Source organism: Rhinolophus sinicus, linkage group LG05, assembly GCF_036562045.2.
Source record: "Rhinolophus sinicus isolate RSC01 linkage group LG05, ASM3656204v1, whole genome shotgun sequence".
Classification (NCBI taxonomy): Eukaryota; Metazoa; Chordata; class Mammalia; order Chiroptera; family Rhinolophidae; genus Rhinolophus; species Rhinolophus sinicus.
In genome coordinates this window covers 159388831-159412555 of record NC_133755.1, presented here as the reverse complement: position 1 = coordinate 159412555, position 23725 = coordinate 159388831, and the positions used below count along the sequence as shown (strand labels likewise).

At 36.5% G+C, this 23725-nt stretch overlaps 1 protein-coding gene and 1 pseudogene across 8 annotated transcripts in view; both read left to right on the top strand.

Moving 5' to 3' along the window:
- The window catches only part of MAP7 (microtubule associated protein 7), a 154079-nt gene that overhangs the window by 55039 nt on the left and 75315 nt on the right, over positions 1-23725 (top strand). The window contains exon 1 of one of the 8 annotated variants that reach the window (XM_074333626.1): positions 6894-7061. The exons of the other annotated variants lie outside the window; for them this stretch is intronic. Within the exon in view, the coding sequence (XP_074189727.1) occupies positions 7040-7061 (22 nt within the window). The 5' untranslated portion in view covers positions 6894-7039. Of the gene's footprint in view, positions 1-6893; positions 7062-23725 lie in introns of those variants that run through there. 8 annotated transcript variants of the gene reach the window in all.
- Positions 4731-4807, top strand: LOC141572008 (U2 spliceosomal RNA; annotated as a pseudogene).

Here is a 23725-nt window from a genome sequence, read left to right as displayed (position 1 = left end):
AAGTATAACTGATGTGTTTGTGGCTTAGAAAGAGGACAAGCATTTCTGTTTGGGAGCATCAAGATAGAATTTATGGACGATGGAGGGCATTTGCCTTGGGTCTTGGAGAATTTGGAAGATTTGACAAGAGGTGATTGAAGAGACATTCTACATGGAAAGAAGAGAAGTAAAAGAAAGGAAGAAAAGAAAGAAGGGAAGAGAAAGGAAAGAAAGGGAAGGGAAGAGAAAGGAAATCATGAGGTATGTTAAAGGAATGGAAAATGCCTCCATTCTGTGAAAACATGGCATAATGGAGGAGTTGAGGGTGGGAGGAATCTCCAAGAAGGTAGAAACACATCACAGTGGCCTTAATTTGCAGGTAATTGGGAGACATGGTAGGTTTTTGAGCAGGGGAATAATGAGCTGCTGGAGCAGGTTTTTAAGGCAACTGCTGACAGACCATAGGAATTAAAGGGAAAATACTGGCAGTGAGACCAGTTTCGAGGCTGAAGATGGAAACAAAGGGTGATGTTGGTTTGAGCCTGGGCTATTTGCCCAATATGTCGAGTAAGCTGCTAAGCTCTATTCTGTTTTTTAGCAGAAAACCCTACAATACTTGAATGCTCTTGTTTCCTAGTGATTTGCCACAATGCCATAAATCTCTTATAGTCTGGTCATCTTGTAAATTAGGTTATAAGATAAGAATTTGTACTTTGGATATATTATACTTGAGGTTTTTACTTCCCACCATTCCCTAACTTCATCATGGCGTTACTGGCTGCTCATAATGTCTCCGAAGACATTGTCATGTCTAGGGCTAGTCAGTGGGAGAGAAAAGAGTGAATTTTCATAGTCTGGGATGTATAGAAAAGGAAAATATTGAGTCATGTTTAAGTCAAAGATGTAAGATGTTTTGTACAAGGGTTTCTCATATACATAAATAATATATATTTGGTTTCATATAATAAAATAAGCATTTTAGCCCTGAATTCTGAAGGTAAAGAACTGAAATATTGTATTGACATGGTTTGAAGAAATTAACAAATATCCCTTCTAAAACTAGGTCAAATTCCTTATTTTAATTTCTGATCTAACTCAGGACTCCAGCTGTCAGGCTCTCCCATTAATCCTCCATGTCAGTGAAATCCTTTCTGAAATACATTGTAATTAACTTACAGGAATTGATGACAAAAGATGGAGAATTCAGATAATATTTGGTTACAAGTTTCTCATGTGGAAGTGGACATTGAAACCTTTGAGAAATAAAAATGCTTGTAGAGAGTATTTTGGAAGAAATTCTTGCCATTCAAAGAAGCAATTGACCCTTTCTAGCAGTTTCAGCCCCAATAATCCAGCCTGGGCAATTTGACTTTGCTGAAATGTTTAGTAAAAACTGTTGCTTCAAGCATAAAACAAATTTAATAACTTCATTGTAATTAGCGCAAAACTAGTGTGCCTCGCAAGTACCACAGGAAACCTGGTAATAGCTGGTGACGTGCAAATAGTAGGGTAGGAAGAAGATTGAGAAGGTTTGATTACAAGGCATAAAATGATATCAAGGTAAAATAAAAGTGTCTCTTATCGTTTGGTTAAAAGTATAGTTTGGCTGGCCGTTCCTGTGAAGTTTAGAAATGAAGGAAATCATTTCTGCAATTTGAGATCAGCATGGAAAATTCCAGGGTAATGTAAATGTGGATTTTTCAGAAACAGGCAAGCATGTTGAACTTAGTCTCTGAAAGAAAACAATTATATGTGGAGTACATTTTTAACAGAGTTTCTCATAAATAATCAGCCCTTCTAACTTTTGTCACTGTCCAAGGTACTATAAAATGGGGCTGAAAAAGCAGCATCTTCCTTTTCCAGCATCTTAAAGATCGTGGCCTCTGAGGACTATCTAAAGGAAACAGAGAATGGAATAATTATTGGGAAGGAAAGTGAGATAGAGTGTTGGACGAGTTCTAAAGGTTGAAAATAAACAAATACCTTCCTAAAGCTACACTCGCCACTTTCTAAACACAGAGGAAATGGGAGAATTGAGAATTAAGATTAAGAAGGGGGTCTGGAAAAAGTGATAGGCCACAGTATTTCTAGATTGACATTGATAATTCAGATGTCTCCAAGTAAGATAAACCATGATCAAAACCATTAGCAGCAGATAGTCTGAATGAACTGGGTCTTTTAATTAATTATATATAACAAATCTGTGTGTTTCTTAGCTTTAAAATTTTTTCAGCAAAAAAGAATAAGTTTCTTTATAACATGAACTCTGTGTTTACTTTTCCATAACTATAAATAAAAGATAAACAAAACCTATTTCTCAGCATTTGCCTCTTAAAATAGCAATAGCCATGGTCCCAGAATTTTATGCTAGGAAAACACTAAATTCTACCACACTCCAAGAGTGTAAACTGCATTGTTTTGATATTATGGTAATCAAATCTAGTACATCTGATTATTTTTGTATAAAATATTTGAAAGTCTGCATGAATACCTTTTAAATTCCTATAAACAATAAGAACACACGATAAGTGCAATGTCTTTTCTAGTCTAAGGACTTAGCCTATCCATGTTTTTTCAATTATTTGGTAGAAAAACTAGATTTTCATTTATATATTTATATATTCATTTATATATTCATTCTTACATACACGCCTACATACCCTTCCCCTTCTAACATTTTCTTAGGGTGCAGAGCAATGCTGGATCGCACAATTTTCCGTGGAATATAGCTTTGTTAAAAAATAAAACAACCAGAAACACTACGAGGTAATCTCATAATCTCATAGAATTCTTGCTGCAGCTTAAAAGTTCGTATTTTATAAAATCTGGTTTCTCTATTAGTAGCCAAAAGTCAAGAGAGAAAAATATGAAAGAACAAAGAACATGGAAGAAGAGGGGTGACAAGTTAGCTGATTTGATGAGCGAGAGAGCCAATAGGAGAGAAGAGGAGCCTCTTCCACTTTTGACCATGTCAAGCAAGACAAGGTGCTCGGCAATTTTAAGGGTAACAGTGGGGATTCAGATTGGAGCAAAGAGCTAATGAGTCATCATGTTGAACACAGAGCAGTTTGAGGAGGCCTCTGAGGAAAGCAGTCAGAGAATGGAAATGAATGAGCCTGCAAAAGGGAAGAGCTAAATTCCTCAGAGTGCTCCTAAAACTGCCCGGTCGTCAAGTTTATAATTCACTTCAGAAAATATTTGCCGCATTTTATATTGGTTATTGATTATTATGTACCATGAACAATAAATGCTTTTCCCCTTAATTTTTCAGGATTCAGGTATTTATTCCTTTTTAAAACTTAACAGCATTTTTAAAGTGGTTTCCATTCCCTTACATCTGAATTATAAACTGTCATTTCTGCCTTCATCCATCTGCCGGTATCCAGCATTGATATTGTTTTGCTGTGTATTGAAAATGAAATCAAAACTGAACTGATAAATCAAGGCCTTGATCATGAGAAAAGAACAACAGTGATGCGTGATGTTAGAAATGTGCTTCTTTCTAAGGTAGTTACTGTGCAGACACATTTTAAGATGATGCGTCATTGATGGTACCCACTGCTCCATGCGCCGGAACATAGAAATCTCCTTGAGCTACTTGTCACACATAAAACCCTTTATTCTCTTTCCTTTCTTGTTAGCATTCAGCTGTTTTTCTGGATGAATGCACCCCCATTGAGTTACAAACTGTTGTTCCTAAGGGAAGAGTGGTGCACTGTCTCCACAGAACGTCATCCCCTGTCTTTCCCTGCCTGTCTTCTCTCCTGGTGGTACCAATCATTTCTCATCAGCAGGCGACACTAGCCTGATGCTTCCCGGGCACTTGGAAGTGGGAAGTCACCCAGTTAGAGGGCAGAGAGTGTCTTACAGGCTTCAACAGGTGATAATACTCTGCATATCTGCCGTTTTTCATCTGTAAAATTGACGTGATCATAGGGGCGTTGTGAGATTAGACCAGTTCACATTCATCTGCGTATCAGCCCTTACAATAATGTCTGACACGTAGTAGGCTATCAATAAGTGTAAGCTATTATTTTTGTTATCTCCTATGAAGTGGGAGGAGGAGTCTGTACTTCAAAAGGAAGATTCATCTTCCGTTAGCCCTTCTCTTTCCCATCTGTAAATCCCAGACATGCACACAGCTGGTCCCAGGGTGGAAGGACGGGCGTGACAGCAGGGATAGGTGCTTGGAGGCGTCCTGATGGAAAGGAGACTTAATAAGGCTTATGGAAGTGAACCAGATGAAGGGAGAAGATGATTCTTCAAGGAGTGCTGATGGCTTGTACAAAACAGATGGTGAGGGGAAAACTGAGTTCAGGGAAATGCAGATGAATGCAGTCATCTGTAAGCGTGGACAGGAGAATGCGAAGAAGACAAGCAGCTGGAAGTGTGAGAAAAACTACTGCGAGGTCCTGACGAGCAGGTAGTTTATGCTAAGGGGGCTAAAGTGTGTCCCAAGGAAAACTGAGGCATCCAAGCTGTTATAGGATCAGATTTGCATTCTAGAAACACGACTCTCATAGCTGTGCTGATGATTGGTTTCTGGAGGGCAAGGTTTGGCAGGCTCTAGACCAGTTAGGAGATTCTCCTGTCAACTTCCTGTCCTCTCAAAACTGGGGGCTTCTAATCCTCAATGAACTGGGAAATAGAAAATTGATGAGCTAGTTACGTTTGAGTCTGAAATAAGGATATATAGATTCCGAGGGAGGGACTGAAAGGTTTTGTTTTTCCTTGAAAGTTTATCTTTTTTTATCGCTTCTCGGCCTTTTGGCTAAGATCAAGTGTAGTTTATCTTTTTTTTTTAATTTGCTAATAGCGGTTACTTTTTTATTTGCTTGATAAATTCATGATTCCTGACGTTGTTCTGTTTAAATAAGCTATCAGATAATTTAGGGTAGCAGTCCTAACATTATGCAGCCCAACAGGATACATGGGTTTGGGATTACGGGAATAAGTTGATATTTTAAAAACATACCTCAAAATTACTGAAATTAATAGCCAGCATGTTCTTTGGTTAGTGCTTGTGCTGTCTCGCGGATTTGGTTGCTGTGGCAGAACTGGAGAATTATTCCACTGCTTCAGATAATTTGGCAATATTTGAATACTTCCCGGCTACTGTACCAAACGTGAGCACAGAATGGTCCGTAAGGCATGGTTTATGACTTCCCATCCCAGCTTCATGAACACTGACCGGGCTTTTCTGTAGTCAGGAAAGCCACATCCTTCTCGGCAACATCCAGGTCTGCTGGGGGAACAAAACACAACAGAAAAGTACAACCATTGAAAGCACTTACATTCTCCTCTTAGTATATGTGCTGCCTAAGTGAGCACCGTTTGTACTCTATGTGTCTGTGTTTATTTCCCCCACTCGAGTCCTGCTTGCAGGGGAAGATCGCCACAGATGCAGAGCCAGTAGAGCCGTGATCTTTTCTTTGTTTCAAACCAGGAGTTTAAATTTTGCCTCCCAGGGGACATTTGGCAATCTCTGAAAACATTTCTGTTTTTGACGGACTCTGCTGTGGGGAGGGGTGTGTGTGGCAGTGATGCTATTAGACATAGCAGGTAGAGGCCTGGGATGCTGTTAAACTTCCTACAATGCACAGGACTGCCTCCCCCCCTCCCTTGCCACCCACAGCAGAGAATCATCCAGTCTAACATGTCAGCAGTACAAAGCTAAGGATCCCCGTACTAGAGATATGGTCTATATTTATATAGGCTCCTTTTGAAAATGTAAGCAACTGGTCGAGGAGAGTGATGGTAATTAGGCAGTGGTGTTGCTGGGTCCCTGGACGTGCTGGGGTGGTACTGGACTGCGTCTGGCATTCCACTGGCTCTCACTAAGTAGTCTTTATTCCCAGGGGCATTGAAAACGTTCATTGTCAAGTCCCGTGGGTGCTTGACCCTCATATATCTTTGATATCACGTGTGCCAAGTTTCTTTACTACTCAGAGAGGCTTGAAAGGATTTATTTTCTTCTAAACATTGAATTTCCTTTTCCGAAGTTGGCCCATTGCTCACCCAAACTCATTAAGTTAATAGATTTTAATCAAAGTGTTCTGATCCCCATGTCACATGTGCTTCAATTCTGTAAGGGCCCAGCGAGGACTTGACATTATCCTTTTTCTTCTCGGTCCTCTCTATGCCTGCCCCTTGACAAAAAGTCCTTTTAAGACAAGGCTAAGGTAAAATGGGATAGAATTATGAGTTCAAAGTTTACAATGCAATTTATCCCTAGTGAAAAAAAAAATTCTGAGGGCCTAGACTTAATTTATCTAGAAATAATTTCAAAAACTTTAGCATTCGTGTTCATTGATTCTTCCACTCCTCTTTGAAGACCTTCAGAAATTTTTCAAGCCTTGCTAAAGCAAGTCAATCTATCTGCTGGACCTTTTGAAGGGCAGTGAAACTTCATTTCATGCATTTAATTCTATAGCTCCCTGTCTGTTCTCAGTGAAGGGAGAAAAAGAACAGAGGTCTCTCTGCTTGACTGATTCTAAATGATCGCCTTTTTCAGATGCTTTTGTTATGAGAACAAAATCAGCCATAATCTTCAGGGTTTTAAATGTCATTTTTAATACATCAGGAAACCAAAAGGCAGAAGAATCCGGGAACAGAGTAAATAACATTGAGATGATTTTCGTAAGCAATTAAGTTTTTAATATGTGTTTAATGCACATCCTGTTTGGGGCCCCGGCTAAATTTGAATCCCAGAGATTGCAGTGATGTTTAGCAACCATTTCTTAACCAGGAAAGGCCTTCCCTACTCCCAGCCCACACCTCTTTGAGCTTCACTGGCTCTTTTGAACAGAAGCCTTTCTCAGTTTTGACTTGGTTCAGTGAACAAGGTTACTGTTTAAAAAACAGTGGCTGTAGAGTTGTATATCTCACCCCCTTTTGCCTGACTCCTGAATGTACCTCGAGCTGTGTGAGAGATAATACTTAGGATGATTAAACAGCCCCTTCACTGATTCTTTGGTCTTTGCCTGGCTGAGGAACCCAAAGCGGAAAAAGGGAGACATGCAGCTATGTTGCAGCCTATTCAAGAAAGAAGGATTTTAGGATGGAAGACACTAAGCTGGACTGTAAGTTTTGAAACTCTTAATAAGGAAATACAGGAATCAGGCAATCTTTAAACTAGTTTTGACAAATTAACACTTTCAACAGGTGAAAGAACAGAAATCTTTTCATAGATTCTTTTGTTTGAAAAAACAACTTGTTGGTTTTAATGTTCTTAGAAAAAGGAGTGGGGATTTTCATTAAATAAAATGATCTTTGTTATAGTCTATAGATAATGAATTTATACTTCATTGTCCTGGAGCCATGTGATAACTTCTGTGAAAATTAAAGGCAAACCATCATTATTCTCCATTTTCCATGGTCCCACTTGTTTTCTTTTGCCAAAAAATAAAATGAAGATTCTTAACAACTCCTAGGGTCTCCTTAAAGAAAATACTAATCCAGCAGTAGTAGGCTATACACACAGTTATGCTTGGGCTGTCCAAAGAAAATTTTAGTACATAATTTATTGATGATTTCTTTATGCTTCTAATATTGGTATCCAGATCAGATCAGATCAGGAAGATTTTGAAAAGTTATTGTTTTCCTATTTAGAGGGGAGTATTTGGGGAGTGCTGGTTTTTTTTGCACATTTAAAAGAAAGGTCATACTTCTCTTGCCTCCATCTTGGTTTTTTAATTTAGTTTAGTTTTTTTGTTTGTTTGTTTGTTTTTTAATCAGAAACATTGCTTGCATTTTTCTCTTTTAACTTTCCTCACCACAATGCTTTCCATCTCATGGCATGTAAACATTGAATCACATGTGAGTTTCACAGAGAAAACTATAGTCACTGGAATTGTATGTACTACATTTTGAAGAGGTATTTTTATCACCATATGTTTTTCTCTATAAGTTTCTTTATGTAGATATTTTATCATGTTTAATTTTTAAGAGTAATAAAGATGCTTTATTTACTAAATTATTTGCCCTTTTAAAATATGTCTTCATTTTTATAGATAATAATTTCCAATTTTATAATAAAAACACATATGCTCTAAGGAAGAAATATGTGTTATATATATTGTCAGTATCCATTAGGAAATGGATTATGGTGTCAGTAAGTGGTTTGCTTTTGGTATGTTATAATTATAAAATGTGGAGTCACAGTGGCATATTTGAAATACCTTTGGAATTGGATCTGAGTCTGCCTTGTAGCTCTGACTAGTTCTGTGACTTTAGACAAATTATTTCTACTCTGTAAGTGTGTCAGTATCATTATTGCACAATGGGATTAATCTCTAATTTACAGGATTGTATATACATTAAACAAGAGATAAAGTGCCTCACCTAATGCCTGGTTTCCCAGGAAAAAAAAAAATGGTGGTGTTATTATTATATGTATTAGTTCAGTTAATTCACTCTCAAATTCACTTTGTATTTAATGAGTCTTTTTTATGGAGACAAATCTTTCTATGCAGAAAGCATAGTTACATATAATATTCAAGTATTAGGATAAGACATAGTTGATGCAGAAGGGCTGGGTTTCATAATGACTTTTTAAATGAGATGAAACGAAATTGCTTGAATTGAATGAAATATGGGTGACTCAGTAACAAAATTAGATAAATGTCCAATAGATAAATCTGAAACAAGAGGGACAAAATTTTTTTATAAATCCAGATAGTTGGTCAAAAAGGTCCTAGATAAGTGGTTTAAAAATACTGAATTTTTCTAAAACGCTGGGTTATGGCTTACTTTTCCAATTTCCATCTTTTAGTCTGATATATAGTAGACCGTGGAAAAGTAGAAAACAAACACAGGAGCTTCTTATTTCCATAAACTAAAATTTCAATGTAAAAACCATAACTTTTGCAGGGTAGAGTGAAGGGGGAGCTCTGGCACCCCCTGCTCATTCATGAAAGTCCATCCAGCTGTGGGAGCAGAACCCCTTTTCACCATCAGTCAGCTCTGGAATAACTGTAATGAGGTACACGAGTGACTCCACTCTAGACAAAAACTGCTTTCTATCCTTATTTGGCCCAGTCTCACCTTAGCACTTAGCACTAGCCGATGTGATGTTTATTGTCTCTTTTCCCACACTAAAATGCACGCTCGATGAGGGCAGGGAATTTCTGCTGTGTTGTTCACTGCTACAACAAGTGAGCAGCGCCTACAAGTGAGCAGCGCCTACAAGTGAACAGCGCCTCCAACAAGTGCCTGGCAATCAGTAGCCACCTCATCAGTTTATCGAATTAATGAATCAATGTCTAGTCTTCAATAGGGCAACAAAGTAGGAAAGGCCACCTACTCACTTTATAAAGCAGACAAAATAACAGAAACAAAGATATGGTTTTATATAAAATCAAGAATCACTGCACAAGGTCATGCTAATTATTGCTATGGTTGACAGGGCACTAGTGGTTTGTTCCAACTTTTGGAAGAAGGAAAGAGTCAGCAGGAAATGTTACTATCTTCTGTTGTAGATGATTAACCATGCGCTAACAGAACAGAAAACCAAAAAGCTACTGCCTTGGTGGAAAAGTTACATGAAGGACTCTAGAAAAATGATTTTGGGATAAAATGCCAGGTCCCAAGCCAAATACACCCTCTTCCTCTGTGGCCTGGATGAGGTCAGCCCTGTGCTTCCAATGGGCGGCCCCTTCCACGCCCTCAGTGAAAATCACACAGCCTGGCAAACTCAAGCTCCTTCACCAGGAATTTTAGGTTTGGCATATGTTTTTTGAAGCTAAACATTTTGTTAAAGCACTCACAAAACACTAGCCATTCTCAGACCTACATCATATGTATGCCTTTATCAAGAAAACCAAATGTTGTACTTTAGAATCAAATAGCCAGATCTGAACTCTCAGCTCTAACACTGTATGACCACAAGCAAATCCCATTTAACTTCTCTGAGCTCCAATCCCCGACCCTTTACATGGCAACAATCATGCCTGCCGAATCAAGCAAAGATGGTCAAGTGAGTTTATACAAAAAGTGTTTTTTAACCCGTAAGGCAAATTGTAGTCTTACTCAAAAGTGGAAAAAAATAATAATAATGCAAGTTTTTTCCTTAAATGAGAATTTAAAAGCTTTATAACTTTCTATACATTCTATATTTGTCAAAATATCATTAACTGGGAGCGGGGACCAAAACAGTAAAAAGACTAAGGTACATTTTTTAAGGCTATATTTAGAAAAATACAATTTTTGGAAAACACTGTAGCATGGTTGTTGAGATACTACTAGCATTTAAAGCCAAATCAATGTGGATTTGATTCACAATTTGGCCACATGCGTTAGACAAAGTGGCGCCTCGGGTCTCACCTCTGTACAGTGGGGAGAGCATTACCTAACATGCTCTTACTGTGAAGAATAAATTGAATGAGGCAAGTGTTTAACATATCTAGTACAGTCTGGGACCTAATACACGTAGATGTTCGATAAATGGCAATCGTGTTTATGATTATTAATTCTTTAGGAGTATCACACTGGCTTTATCATTTGCCTTTTAAATGATATGGATGCAAACTTCTAAAATATGTTAATCTGGTAGAATTTTTTCCAGAGAAAATGATTCTCTGATTTTCCATAACTTTTGTTTTTCTGAGCCTGATGATATTTAGAGTAGGTGGTCTTTGAAACAAGTGTCAATACAATGAAAGTTTTCCAATACCATCATTCACTTCCCTAAACCTCCTGAGATCTGAAAGTTTCCTTGGTTAAATGGAATTAACTCACTTCTCCATAACAAAACACACAGGTATTCACAAGGGAAGAACACTGGCAGAGGCATATCAAGGACAGAAGTTAAAAATTCTCTCTCGGAAAAGTGTGTTGCTAGTGAATCTTCTGTGCTGTCTAGCCAGAGTTGCTCTGGTTCAAAGATAAAAATCTGCTGGCTGTGTTCTAGAAATGAAATAGAATGAAAGAACAAGGAAAAACTTAAATCAATAAGAAGGGCATCAAGATAGTAACATATATTGTCACAAAACCTAAAAATGTTTAATTTCCGGAATTTACCACTTACAGTGTAAAATGCAAACCATACATGAAAAACCATCAGTCCTTTCATATAGCGTTTCACTGAATCATTCACAATGTCTGTTAAATATTGTCTGATCTGAAATTTTAATACAAAATTACAAGCATTGGTATACTATCTTGACATTATAATTTATTTTTCTTATCAGAACCTCAAGGTGACATGAGTAAATAGCTTTCAGTTGAACGATAGACCAATTTCAAAACAGGTTAAGTTTTTAATATATGAGAATCATTCTCAATTAGAAGGTACTTTTCTATAAGACCTATTTTATCTAAAACAGATAATGCTATAATCCATTTCTGGATCATAAATCTGTTGGTTTATATAACTATGTTCTTAATGTCTTATCACACACAGAATAAAACAACATTGCCTGAATAGCAAGTAATGTGGTGAAGGACCAAGAAGGTAAAAGTTAATATTTAAGCTTTCCAGTTACTTAATCTAATATTAACAATGCAAGGTTTTCATGAATTCCTCTAACGCAATAGTTGCAAAACTGAGTCAAAGATTAACATTTTCTTAAGTCTTGCTTTGATTATTTGAATTTTGTATTTTACTCCTGATAATCAAAATACATAATTTAAATATGGAAGCATTTAAGTATGATGTTTTTATAATTCAGGGCTATCAATAATATTCAACAGTAGTGGTAAAAGTGAAAAATAAAACAAGTGTGTCATTCAGGAATTTTAGTTGGATTCAAATTAGATGAAAACATCAAGAACTAAGCAAAAGCTTTTTACATATGTGAAGTGTATCTGTATATATGTGAGAGTTCTTTAGTTATCAAACTCATAGAGTTTGGCATATATTTTAACATTCTTAAATATTTATGTATTTTCCTAAATATTTTTAAAGGTATACAGTGGGTTTTAGTAATGAGATGGGGCCCTTGGAATAAGGTAGCTCTCAGTCGTGTCAATTTTGTATAGTGTTTTAGACTTTTCGTAGACATTATACCAGCTGTAACCAATACCGGCTGAGCTGGGTGAAAGCTTGTTATGGGAACCTAAGAGTTGTACACACCTTAGAATGTGTGAAGTGGAAATGATGTGTTTTCATTGGGCCTAGAGGAGGCCTGTGTTCTTCATTAACTAATAATGATGTTGTAGGATTAAAGCAGTTGAATTTTTTTTTTTTTTTTTTATTCTGAGATGGATCTTGGACTTTGCTTTAGTGTGATATATGTTACAACAGCCACCTTACAGCAGGGGGTGAGCTAAATGGTCCCATGAGGGTGGGTGAGGCCAAGTTCTACAAGTCACAATCCAGAACATTGTAAATTTGCTTGTACTGACAGTTAGGGGTTTGACAGAGGACCCTTCAGACCTAGAAGAAATCAGACAGTCTTTGCAAATGAAAAACAGCAGGATAGACTGGTTTTCTTTTGCTTTCTGTTTTATGTAAGTTTTTTTTTTAGTCGAGAATTAGGGAGATAAACCAATTTCTCGTGACAAAAATATCTGCTTATTTTTCAATCATCTTTTTGTAAACATGCTTCCTAATTATTATTATTATTTTTTTATTTAAAGTCATGAAAGTGTAACATAGCATTTTGGAAAGTTTGGCAAAAACAAAAAAAGGAAAATCACCCATAATCCTGTCACCCTCATGTAGCTTTAGCAATTTGGGGGTATTCCTTTTCAGTGTCAATGTGTATATTTATAATTAATTATTTTTATCAAAGGTTATATTGTGAGCAGTTCCTGGTACTGCCTTACTCTTAGTACTTTTATTTTTACGGGTTAGGTAATAATCCATGCAAGGTATATTCCCTCATTGACTATTGTTGTTTTTGATTTTTTAGAGTTATAAGTGGTTGTTGGAGGGGAAAAAGTTCCTTTATTCTTTTAGGTTAAGTCCCTGGGGGCCTATGAATTAAATTAACAAAGAACAGATGAATAAAGGAAAGGCACACAATTTTAATTAATTTTTATGGGCTTAAAATTTCACAGAAAAGAAGTGAAACTCAAAGCAGTGAGTTTAGACTCAGGGGCTTATAGACCATTTTAACAAAGGAAAGGGGGTTTGGGCTTCAGGGGACAATAAATTACTGGTAAATGACTAGGAAATACAGAGAGAGAGCTAACAGAAGATAGGGGTCAATGTAGTAAGGGAACTTACAGTGAAATTTAAGTTGTCTATCTTGGTTGATATAAATACCAATGATATTAATAAATGGTTTGGGCTGGATGCTCTGAAGCTATTTCCTCACTCAGTTGCCTTAAAAAGAAAAGTTTATTTTACCAAATTCGGCCCAAATTTTTGACTGAGTCAGTGCTCCATGTGGACATAAAGAATAAGAAAACCAAATTAATTCACCAGAATTTAACCCATAGGAGAAAGAAGGTGAGAATCCTGATGGCTAAAATAATCATAAAGTTTTTCTCATGTTTGTAGTTAAGGGAAAGAAATCTCTTTTTTTCCAACGTCTATTCTCATTGCAGGAAGAGCCCCTCATCAATTATAGAGCCATTAGTTGGCCTGACCACTTCTAGAATCGTCAAACCCACTCCTTGAACATTTACTGGATTTTTCAGAAGGCATATTATGACACATTCAAATCAAGAATTTTAGGGCTGTCACCATCAGCTAATAACCTTTAGGTAGAATCTTAAGCAGAGTGTTTGAAAACTCTGAAGCAGCTTTGATTTATTATAAATTAATGATGTAGGATGTTCATTAATTATTAAGCTTTGTTGAAATATGCTGAATGTTGTATACAGGTTTTACAGCCAATAGCTGTCATCAGAATGTTTTGAAATTATACCCATGAGAAAAATAGAAAGGTTTTACCTCCATGCATTTGCAGTTGCTTGTTAGTTTTGCTGTAACCTTCAAAACAAAAAAAAGGGGGATATTGATTTATGCTACTTAGCCTCTCCTCTTCCGAGAAAATTTAGCCCCTTTGAATAAAAAATGTGTTATAGCTCAAAAAGCCCCCTTCAAAGTAAGCATTTAATACTAAAGGTACTGATTTTATACTGAAGTATTACATTTTTAATATTTTAGTAAGATAGATAAAAGTATTCCATGGCGGGAATTATATTCCATTAAAATATCTACGTTTATGATGTGGTAGGGGCAAATTGTTATTTAAAAACAAATTAAGTGAAGAAATCTCCTTGGAAATAAATATCGGATTCTAAGTTATTTTAGTTATAGTGTTTTTCTACCTAGGCTTTTGTCCTGAATTGTGTTGGTGTGAAGGACAAAAGGCTTAACAGAAGCCCCGTGGAATAGTAAATAGCATTCCTTCAGGTTTTTTTGTTATGTTTCTCCATAGAACTGTGTTCTCCCCTTATCCCAGTTTACAATGTAACCTTCATCAGTCCAATCATTTGGTGAACGTCTGTGTCCTGTAGCCTGTAAGTTCCATGGGGGCAGGTCCATACCTGCTTCTGCCTAGTGTGTAGCATGCTGGATATATGCCCTCAGCACAATGGGAGGACGGATGGAAGGATGGAGGGAAAAGGATTCTGAAGCCTCTTTAGAGGTACTAAAACATGAATAGTTGTGTTTTCCTTTCTTAGCAACTGATTGAAAGTATTGCTTTGTTACTTATTTTCCTTCTGCATCTTGTATCTGTCAGGCATTGCTATAACACCGTTTGGTAGAACGGGAATGCTTTACGAAAATTCATTGTTCTTTAACAATTACAGCGTTTAAAAAGGCTTGACTCTCGTCATACAAAGGTTTAAAGAATAGTTTTGCCAAATGAACCTTATTGCAGCTAAGATCATGTATAAATATTTTCCAATGTAGGGGAGGAAAGCTTTTCCCTTCATCCCTTCTGGGTTCTTTTGGCTGGTCTAATAATTAAATTGGCACAAGACAGAATAACAGAAGGAAAAAAAGACAAATTTAATTTTGTATGTACAGAGGTCTCATAGATATGGAACCTAAGAAATGACTACAGCAGGCTGTTTATATACATTTCAGACAAAGAGACAATAGATTTATGAAGAATTGACAAGAAAAAGAAGCTTAGGCTTGAGTACTAATTAGTGAAGATACTAAGTAGAGTTTAAACAGGCTTCTGAGCCCTGAATTTCCTATCTGTAATGATAAGGATATCTTGCTACCTCCTGAAGCAGGGAGGGTACCTTTCATGGGGGAGATTTATTTCCTGTTTTTAGGGGGACAAAGGAGGGTCAGAGTGCCCTTCTTGTACTGGCTGTTAAATAACTTTAATTCAAAAAATCAATATGCCCAAGTGAGACATTTTGGGGTGGCCTGTCTTGAACTCCATCACCAGCACAGTCCGTAATTCCCAGAATCTGCTTATTCTTTCAGGAGTCTTGAAATAGCTTCTTATTTCTAATTGCTTGGACTTCCTTGCATTTTTTTCTTTTATATTATTGTATTTTAGCAGAGTGACATAGGAAGGTTATTGCTTAAGAAAAGTTTTAAGTGATAACTTTCAGGATAAATCAATACTAAAAGCAATTTTTTTTTTTCAATTTTCTTAAAGAACCAAATACTTAAGTATTTTTTTCAAAATAAGGATGCTTAGTCAGACGATTTTTGAGGCTTTATTTTGCCTTAAGTATTACAGTTTAAAGACCTAAAGTTTGTCTTAGTTGAAATGATGTTATATCTCTTTAGTTCCTATTTATGCTGTACTGGAAAAAAAGGATAGAGAAACTCTGAAAAAAGAAACAGAAATATTTATTTTTAATTTATATTTGTGGAATGTGTGTGAGAAAGAATGTGTGTGTGTTAGTTTAAAATACCCTGATTGTGGTAGAAATACTTAAGAATTTTTTTTTTTAGCCTTGGCTATCATTCAGTGTAGAAACAAATATTACTATATTAAAAACAGTTTGAGCATTCAATGTATACAATAGAAATTAATTTTCTAGAATGCAGGTGTCTAATATGTTGGAGTCAGGGACTAACCTTAAAAGGAGGTTTTACAGAGAACAATATGTTCATTACATAGCTCTCTGTTAGTTTGACTTAATACAGGATTAGATTTTAGAATATATATCTACAAGAATTAGTGTTCTGTATATTCCCCACAAATATAGCTTCTTGAAACTGAGCTTTTGCTAACTGTGGAGTAACAGTGAGTACAAGATCTTGTACTCTTGGCAAGTTTCTGGAATACATTCCATGTCGTCAGTTAATAGTGGAATCACATGATTTAACTAACAGTTGACCTTGGGGTAGAATTGATCTGATCACATGAAAACTGAGAGACCTAACAAAGACGTGTGGTTAAATAGTTAGTCAGCATGTCACCCCTTTAGAGAGTATGAATGGGCAAGACCAAACTTCTTTAAATAATTTAAACTGGGTCATTTGCTGAATTTTTATTCATTGAAGACCCAAAATTGAACTTTGCAAGTGGCATGCTTAATTAACATAATTTTAGCGTAGGAAAATTTTCAGAAAGCACCCATGAAATGACAAACACATTGAGCTTTAACCCATCTTTCTGACAGTAATTGGATAGTAGGGCCATTGTTTGAGTCTATTTTTAGATCTTGGTAGGGTCACATTTGTATAAAAGGGAATACTTGTGTTTCTAATCTGTGTTGGGCCTGTTTACAGCTTATCCAAAAATGGTTTCAACTTTTTAAAGAACGTGTTTAAAAAAACTATTCTATACCACTAAAAATGATGAAGTGATAAATAAAGAAATGGTTCTCATTGACATTGACTCTGCCATATAAATTCGGAATAAGTGTCAGCAGCTTGTGTTGAGTTTATATTATTTAGCCTATAACAAGTGCTTGTCCAGAGAGTCAAAGGATAAATGAGTCCAAAAAATGATTCGAAGTGTATTACATTGTTTTTGGAAGATTTCACCACATAAAGCAATAAAGAGAATAAAGTAACATAAAATACAATGGTTCTCAACTTTGGTGTACATTTAATTTAACCAAGATGCTTGTTAAAAGTGAGGATTCCCTGGTCCCACCACTACAGATTCAAATTCTATAGAACTGAAGTGGGCATAAAAATCTGCATGTTAAGCAAATACCCACGTATTTCTGATAAAGGAGGCTCATGGGCCCTACTCTAAGAAACATTGGTTGGCCTCTATGGCCTTAGAAATTGAAATCCAAAATTATTTCTTTTAAAATAGTTTGAATCATTTTGAAGAATGTAATTTTAGAAAACTGCTAGTGTATACATGCTTTAAATACATTTTTATCAAAACCTTGAGGTTACAGATTTAACTCATTCATTTTAATCCCCCCAAAAAACTAATTTAACAATCAGCCATATCATACTTATGACTTTGTGACAGAAAAAGATTGACTTCATTTTTTTAATGCAAATAAATATATTAATTTGTTCTCTATGACAATGACACATTAATTAGCCAGGCAAAGCAAACCTTTTTATTTATGTAGAGGTAGAAAATCTTATTCTCTACCCTCTTAGGTATATTTACTGAGGCCTGCAAATTCAACTTTCAAAAGAGTAACAGGGTAAAGGCATACGTTTCTTTAATGATGTTAATATTTTTTTCATGCAAGGGGCCTCCAGAAAAGAAGTGAAAACCCAAAGAGGCTGTTAAACCCAGGGGCATATACAATTTTAACAAAGGGTAACAAATTGTAGAGAAGTGACTAGACAAAGAAAAGGGAGTTTGGGCATCTAGGGGAGGTAAATTTGGGGAAGATAACTAAATGGGAGATAAGGGTTATTTAGAAAGGTTTGTAATGCAACTCAAGTTGTCTCTGGTGATAAGAATCATTCTCCTCTCCCTGGTATGGGAAAGGGGAGGACCTTTACAAATGGAAATTTGTCACCTTCACAAAGGGAAATTTATGCCCTGCTTATTTGTGTTTAGCTCAAAATAATCAATATGCCAAAGTGACACATTTGGAGTGGCTGTCAAGATCCCCTTCATTTACATAAAACAAGGCTCCTCGTGTTTTTTGCCAGCTCTCTGAGGATCCCCATCAGGACAGTGTGCTTTCTCCTTCTTTGGTGGCCATTCAGAGGTTTTACACCCGGAACCATGAACCTCATAACATTCAGGATTCATAAGTGGTGTGCCTTTCTTATAATAGCAGGAGGGGAATATAGAAAGTGAGGTGGAAGGGGTTTTAGGAAAGAATCTGGAATTTGATTCCCTTAAAACCTTTCATGAACATAGACGCCCTTAAACAAGTGTTCTTAACCCAGAGTTTGTGAATTTGGATGAGGAGAATAATTGCATGTTTATTTCCAGTAACGTGGAAATTGAATATTTCCTTTAATTATGAATGTGCGCCACAAACCTAGAGTAGTATTAGCATCAATAGAAGTCAGATATTTTCACATCACACTACAGTTTATTCAGAGCTCTCAAAAGGTGGTTTAAACTGATCACTGCTTTGATATCATCACAGTTATTAGACATGGCCCTCGATTTTTTTTACTTAGTGGGTTAATAAAGAAGCACATATATTTCTATAGTTATAAACATTGTAATGTCTTGATAACCTTTTTTTTCTCCCTCCCTCCCGACTCTTGATAATCTTTTAAATATGGTTGTATTTTTTGTAATGCTGTGTATTTTAATTTATGCATTTAAAAATACTATCTTGGAGTCCAAAGCAGAAAAAAGGTAAAAATCCTTTTACAGAAAGACTTCAGGTACCCGTAAAACCATGTTTACCCAGTTTGAAGGATGCTGGACTAGGGGAAGGCTGAAGTCCACCAACTCCTCTTAAACTATTATCCAGAAACCCAGATAGTCTTTTTTTCTGAGGAATGAAAAATGTGAAAAATCACTTAAGTCTGTGGAAGATAAATCCTATTTTAAATTCTGTAATCCATTGGTTTCAGAGCCATTTTAAAATACTCAGCTAAGCTTTATGCCTCAAGATGGCAGCTCAGCAGGTCTGGGTGGACCCTGGGCATCTCTGTTAAAGGCCCATTGGTGATTTTCATACAAACCCTCAAATGAGAATTACTGCTGTAAACACAAGTGCTTTGAAAGCTTCTTCTATAAGAACGATTTTAAGCATCACATTTTTAAAGATTGACTTTGATTGAAAATATTCATGGCAAGAAATGAAGAAGATTCACTTTATGGTTTGGAGCTTGTACGTAACTACTTAAAACATCTTTTGCTGTGGCAGGAGGTGGGATGGGGGGTCTTGACCATCAGTCCCTGGGGGCACTGAAACTTTCTAAAGTTGCACATACAGTCTTTCAGAGTAAGGGGCCAATGGCTTTTTCTGAGATTTGCAAGGGTGTTCATGATCTAAAAAAAAAAAAAAAAGGGTGGGCAGGGGAGGCAGGAAAGAGTTTCCCATATTCATATATTGAGACAGTAAAATTTAATTGTGAAATGACCAAAAAGACAAAATCATTACACCTACTAAGGAAATAGTTATGAGATTAACTATTATTTAATAGTTAATTAGTTAATCGTTATAGTATTTCCCATTAATTCTATGGGAAAAACATTGAACTATAGCTCTAATTATTTAATGTTATCAGTATTTTCTTTTTATATTATTGATTCCTGGTATCAACATACTTATATTTGATTTTTTGCAACACAAGCACAGTATTATAGGTAGGGTGGCAAATAAGTGTTGTGCTTTTTTAAAATTGTATTTATTTTTTTATTTAAATATAGTTGGTATGCAATATTTGTTATGATAGTTTCAGGTGTACACTGTAGTGATTCAATATATTTATTCCTTACAATGTGATCACCCCACTACTTCTAGTAATCATCTGTCACCATGCAAACTTACCACAATATTATTGACTATATTCCCCTTCACCATTTTCACTCATCCCCTTACCCCTCCTTTCTGGTAACCATCCCTCTGATTTCTGTTACTATGAGTCTGTTTTGTTTTATTTGTTCATCCATTTTGTTTTTTTAGATTCCACATATGAGTGAGACCGTATGGTATTTGTCTTTCTCTGCCTGACTTATTTCACTCAGCGTAACACCCTGTAGATCCATCCATGTTGTCACAAATGGCAAAGTTTTATTCTTTTTTATTTCTGTGTAATATTCGTGTGTGTGCGCGCGCGCACCCATCTTCTTTATCCATTCATCTATCGATGGACACCTATGCTGCTTCCATATCTTAGTTATTGTAAATAACATTGCAATGAACGTAAAGTTCCTGGGAGAAACAGAGGTAGTAAACTATTTGACATCAGTCTGAGAAATATCTTTTTGGATACGTCCTTGTGAGCAAGGGAAACAAAAGCAAAAATAAGCAAATGGGACAAATTCATCAAACTAAAAAGCTTGTGCACAGCAAAGGAAACCATCAACAAAACAAAAAAGACAACCTACTGAATGGGAGAAGATATTCGCAAATGGCTATTATCTGATAAGGGGTTGATATCCAAAATATATAAGAAACTCTTACAACTCAATAACAAAAAAATGAACAATCCAATTGAAAAATGGACAGAGGACATGAAAAGACATTTCTCCAAAGAAACATACAGATGGCCAACAGATGTGAAAAGATCGTCAACATCACTAATCATCAGGAAAATGCAAATCAGAGTCACAATGATTTATCACCTCACACTTGTCAGAATGGCTATTATCAAAAAGTTAGCTGGTGAGTATTTTTGATACTATACATTAGGGAAAAATGAAGATAAAAATATCAAAGTATGTCAAGTAGTTATTGTGCTTAAAAATCCGAAAGCAAAATGATCATTAAAAAAAGACAAAAAATTTTTAAGATACAATAATTTTACCTTACTACTGATCTTTCCTCCTCCCTTTGGCAGTTTTGTGTTCTTGGACATGAGCTCTCTACTTATAGTTGTCATAATTCTTGGATCTAAATTTTTATTTTACTGTAAAGCCCAAAGTTTCTGTTCGCATTCTAAAATTATGAAGCAGTAAATATGTAATACCGTGTTTCCCCCAAAATAAGACCTAGCTGGACCATCAGCTCTAATGCGTCTTTTGGAGCAAAAATTAATATAAGACCCGGTATTTATTATATTATATTATATTATATTATATTATATTATATTATATTATTATATTATATTATACCGGGTATTATATTATATTATACCTGGTCTTATATTAAAATGAGACTGGGTCTTATATTAATTTTTGCTCTGAAAGACACATTAGAGCTGATGGTCCAGCTAGGTCTTATTTTCAGGAAAACACGGTATATGAAATGAGTAGTTTCCTCCTTGTAACAAGCGAGAAAAAATTGTCTTCTAACAGAAAGTAATTTGAAGGGAGTAACGAAAAGGTACAATCTTTCATTTATAAAAGAAGTTGACGGGTTTTCTAGTTGGCGTGATTGAAGACTGATGTATATCTCTGCCCCTTTTCCTGTACCAGATAAATTCCTTAGTGCTTTTGGTTATCATGTCGTCTCCTTAGTCAGAAGTGCCCAGCCCCCATGCCTGCTCACTCTTTAGGGTCACGTCAGGTGTCCCCTACTCCAGGACCTCCCTTACCTTTCTCTGTGCTTCCATAGGATCTTGTACATACCTCCATCACAGTACTTACCACATTTTATTTTAATTACCTGTTTCTGTGTCTGTCTCTCCTGGGAGACTATAACCTCAGTACCATTATTTTTGTCATGTTATGCCTAGAATGGTGCCTGCTCAGTAAATATTTTGCTGAGTAATTTCATATATGACCACCCAACTCACACCTCTCACCCATGATTCATTGTTTCCTGTGATCACGCACTGACTGGGCAGCAAAGGGATTGTGCTTTGGCCTTCAAGCACCTGCTCTAGGCAGACAAGCTAACCTGCCCAGTCCGACCAACAGCTCATTGTAATAAACTAAGTCCAAACTGAATCTGACAGCGTTAGACTGGCCATTACTCCAAGATTATCCTTCATAGCAGGAGCAAGACCAGGCCTAAAGCTGACTGCTAAGCCAGCCACCACCTATTTATGTCTTTCCGTCAGCTCCAGACTCTCAAGCTTGCCATTTTATTACTTGTGTTACCAAGATTTCTTTTTTCCCAGGCCTATGCTGTTAAAATATATATATATACTTATGTCTACTCAGTTATTAATATAATCCTAGCTTCTGAGCTAAAAAAGTATCAATTTCTCATGACAGCCCAGCAAATTTAGTGAAGCGAAATACAGAGGGTCTGAAAGTGGTTGTATTTCATTTTGAGAAGAGGAAAAAAGGATGGGTGGCTATGGACTCATGTGTCTTTTCTTCTTAGAAAATAAGAGCGTGGCCTGAGGCTCCTGGGCGCATCTTGAAAATTTTATGCATCATGTACATTAAGTCCTCACCTAACTTCGTCATCAGTAGGTTCTGTGACTTTAAGTGAAACGACATACAAGGAAACCAATTTTACCAGAGACTAATTGATATAAACAAGAATTAAGTTCCTAGAGCATCTTGTCAATGTTATGTCAAAAGGACATTATTCGAGGGCCAGCCCGGTGGCTCAGGCCATTAGAGCTCCGTGCTCCTACTCCGAAGGCTGCCGGTTCAATTCCCACATGGGCCAGTGGTCACTCAACCACAAGGTTGCCGGTTCAACTCCCGCAAGGGATGGTAGGCTGTGCCCCCTGCAACTAGCAACGGCAACTGGACCTGGAGCTGAGCTGCGCCCTCCACAACTAAGACTGAAAGGACAACTTGAAGCTGAATGGCACCCTCCACAACTAAGATGGAAAGGACAACAACTTGACTTGGAAAAAAGTCCTGGAAGTACACACTGTTCCCCAATAAAGTCCTGTTCCCCTTCCCTAGTAAAATCCTTAAAAAAAGAAAAAGACATTATTTGAGGACCTGCTGTACTGTTTAGGTATTAACTAATCAACAGTGCAGTTAAATATAAAATTAATGTCTCACTTTGATGAAATACAAATTAGTATGATTTAAGACTAGCTTCATATATCAGCTGTACTCTGTATCCTGAATTTTGGCAGAAAAAGTGCTTGAAACATTTATCTTGTATCTACTATCCGATTACTATGAGAATTGCTTATTGTTCTCTCCATTTTATACCTTTTAATTAAGCGGGGCAAAGGGAGATGGAAGATAAGAAAGAGAAAGACAGTTTCCCTCCCAAATGGATGTTTTATAATTTCACTGAAGGTCCTGTTTCTATTTTTATAGTCTTGGAGACCTCTCATTTTCTCTTTAAAACTAACTGTGGTGCTATTATTATTATGAAATATTATGAAACAGTGAAACTACTGTGACTTCATGCATACTTGCACATGCATAGTTGAACTGTCACAAAGCAGATATGGAAATTCTCCTTAGGGGCAGGACAGGCCATCAGATGCGGAAGACCTCTAGTTACTTTCTCTCATCAGATAAAAAAAACAAACCCAAAGAAAAAAGCCACCGGTTCTGCTCCCAGGCCCCTGGACCAAGTCTGAGCTATTTTCCAGATAGTCCAGCAGAGGAGTTTGTCTAACCCTTTTCTCTAAGATCAGCAGGGTGGAAACGACACGAGTTCTGGAGTCGAACCAAGCTAGTTTCATACCTGGTTCTGACCACTTATTATTCTCTGCCTCTGTGTTTTCAGTGAACATGAAGACGCTAATTGCCTACCTTATGCCGCCACTATAGGAATTAGATGTGATACAGCTAAAGCCTCTAGCAGAGTGCTTGTTATATTACATGGGCACAGGGGCTTGATGAATGGCTCTCACAGTTGACACCTTTGCTATTGTTCTAATATTATATGTTCTCCTGTACAGTGGTTCTGCTCTCTCATTTCCTTTTTAAAGCTTGGA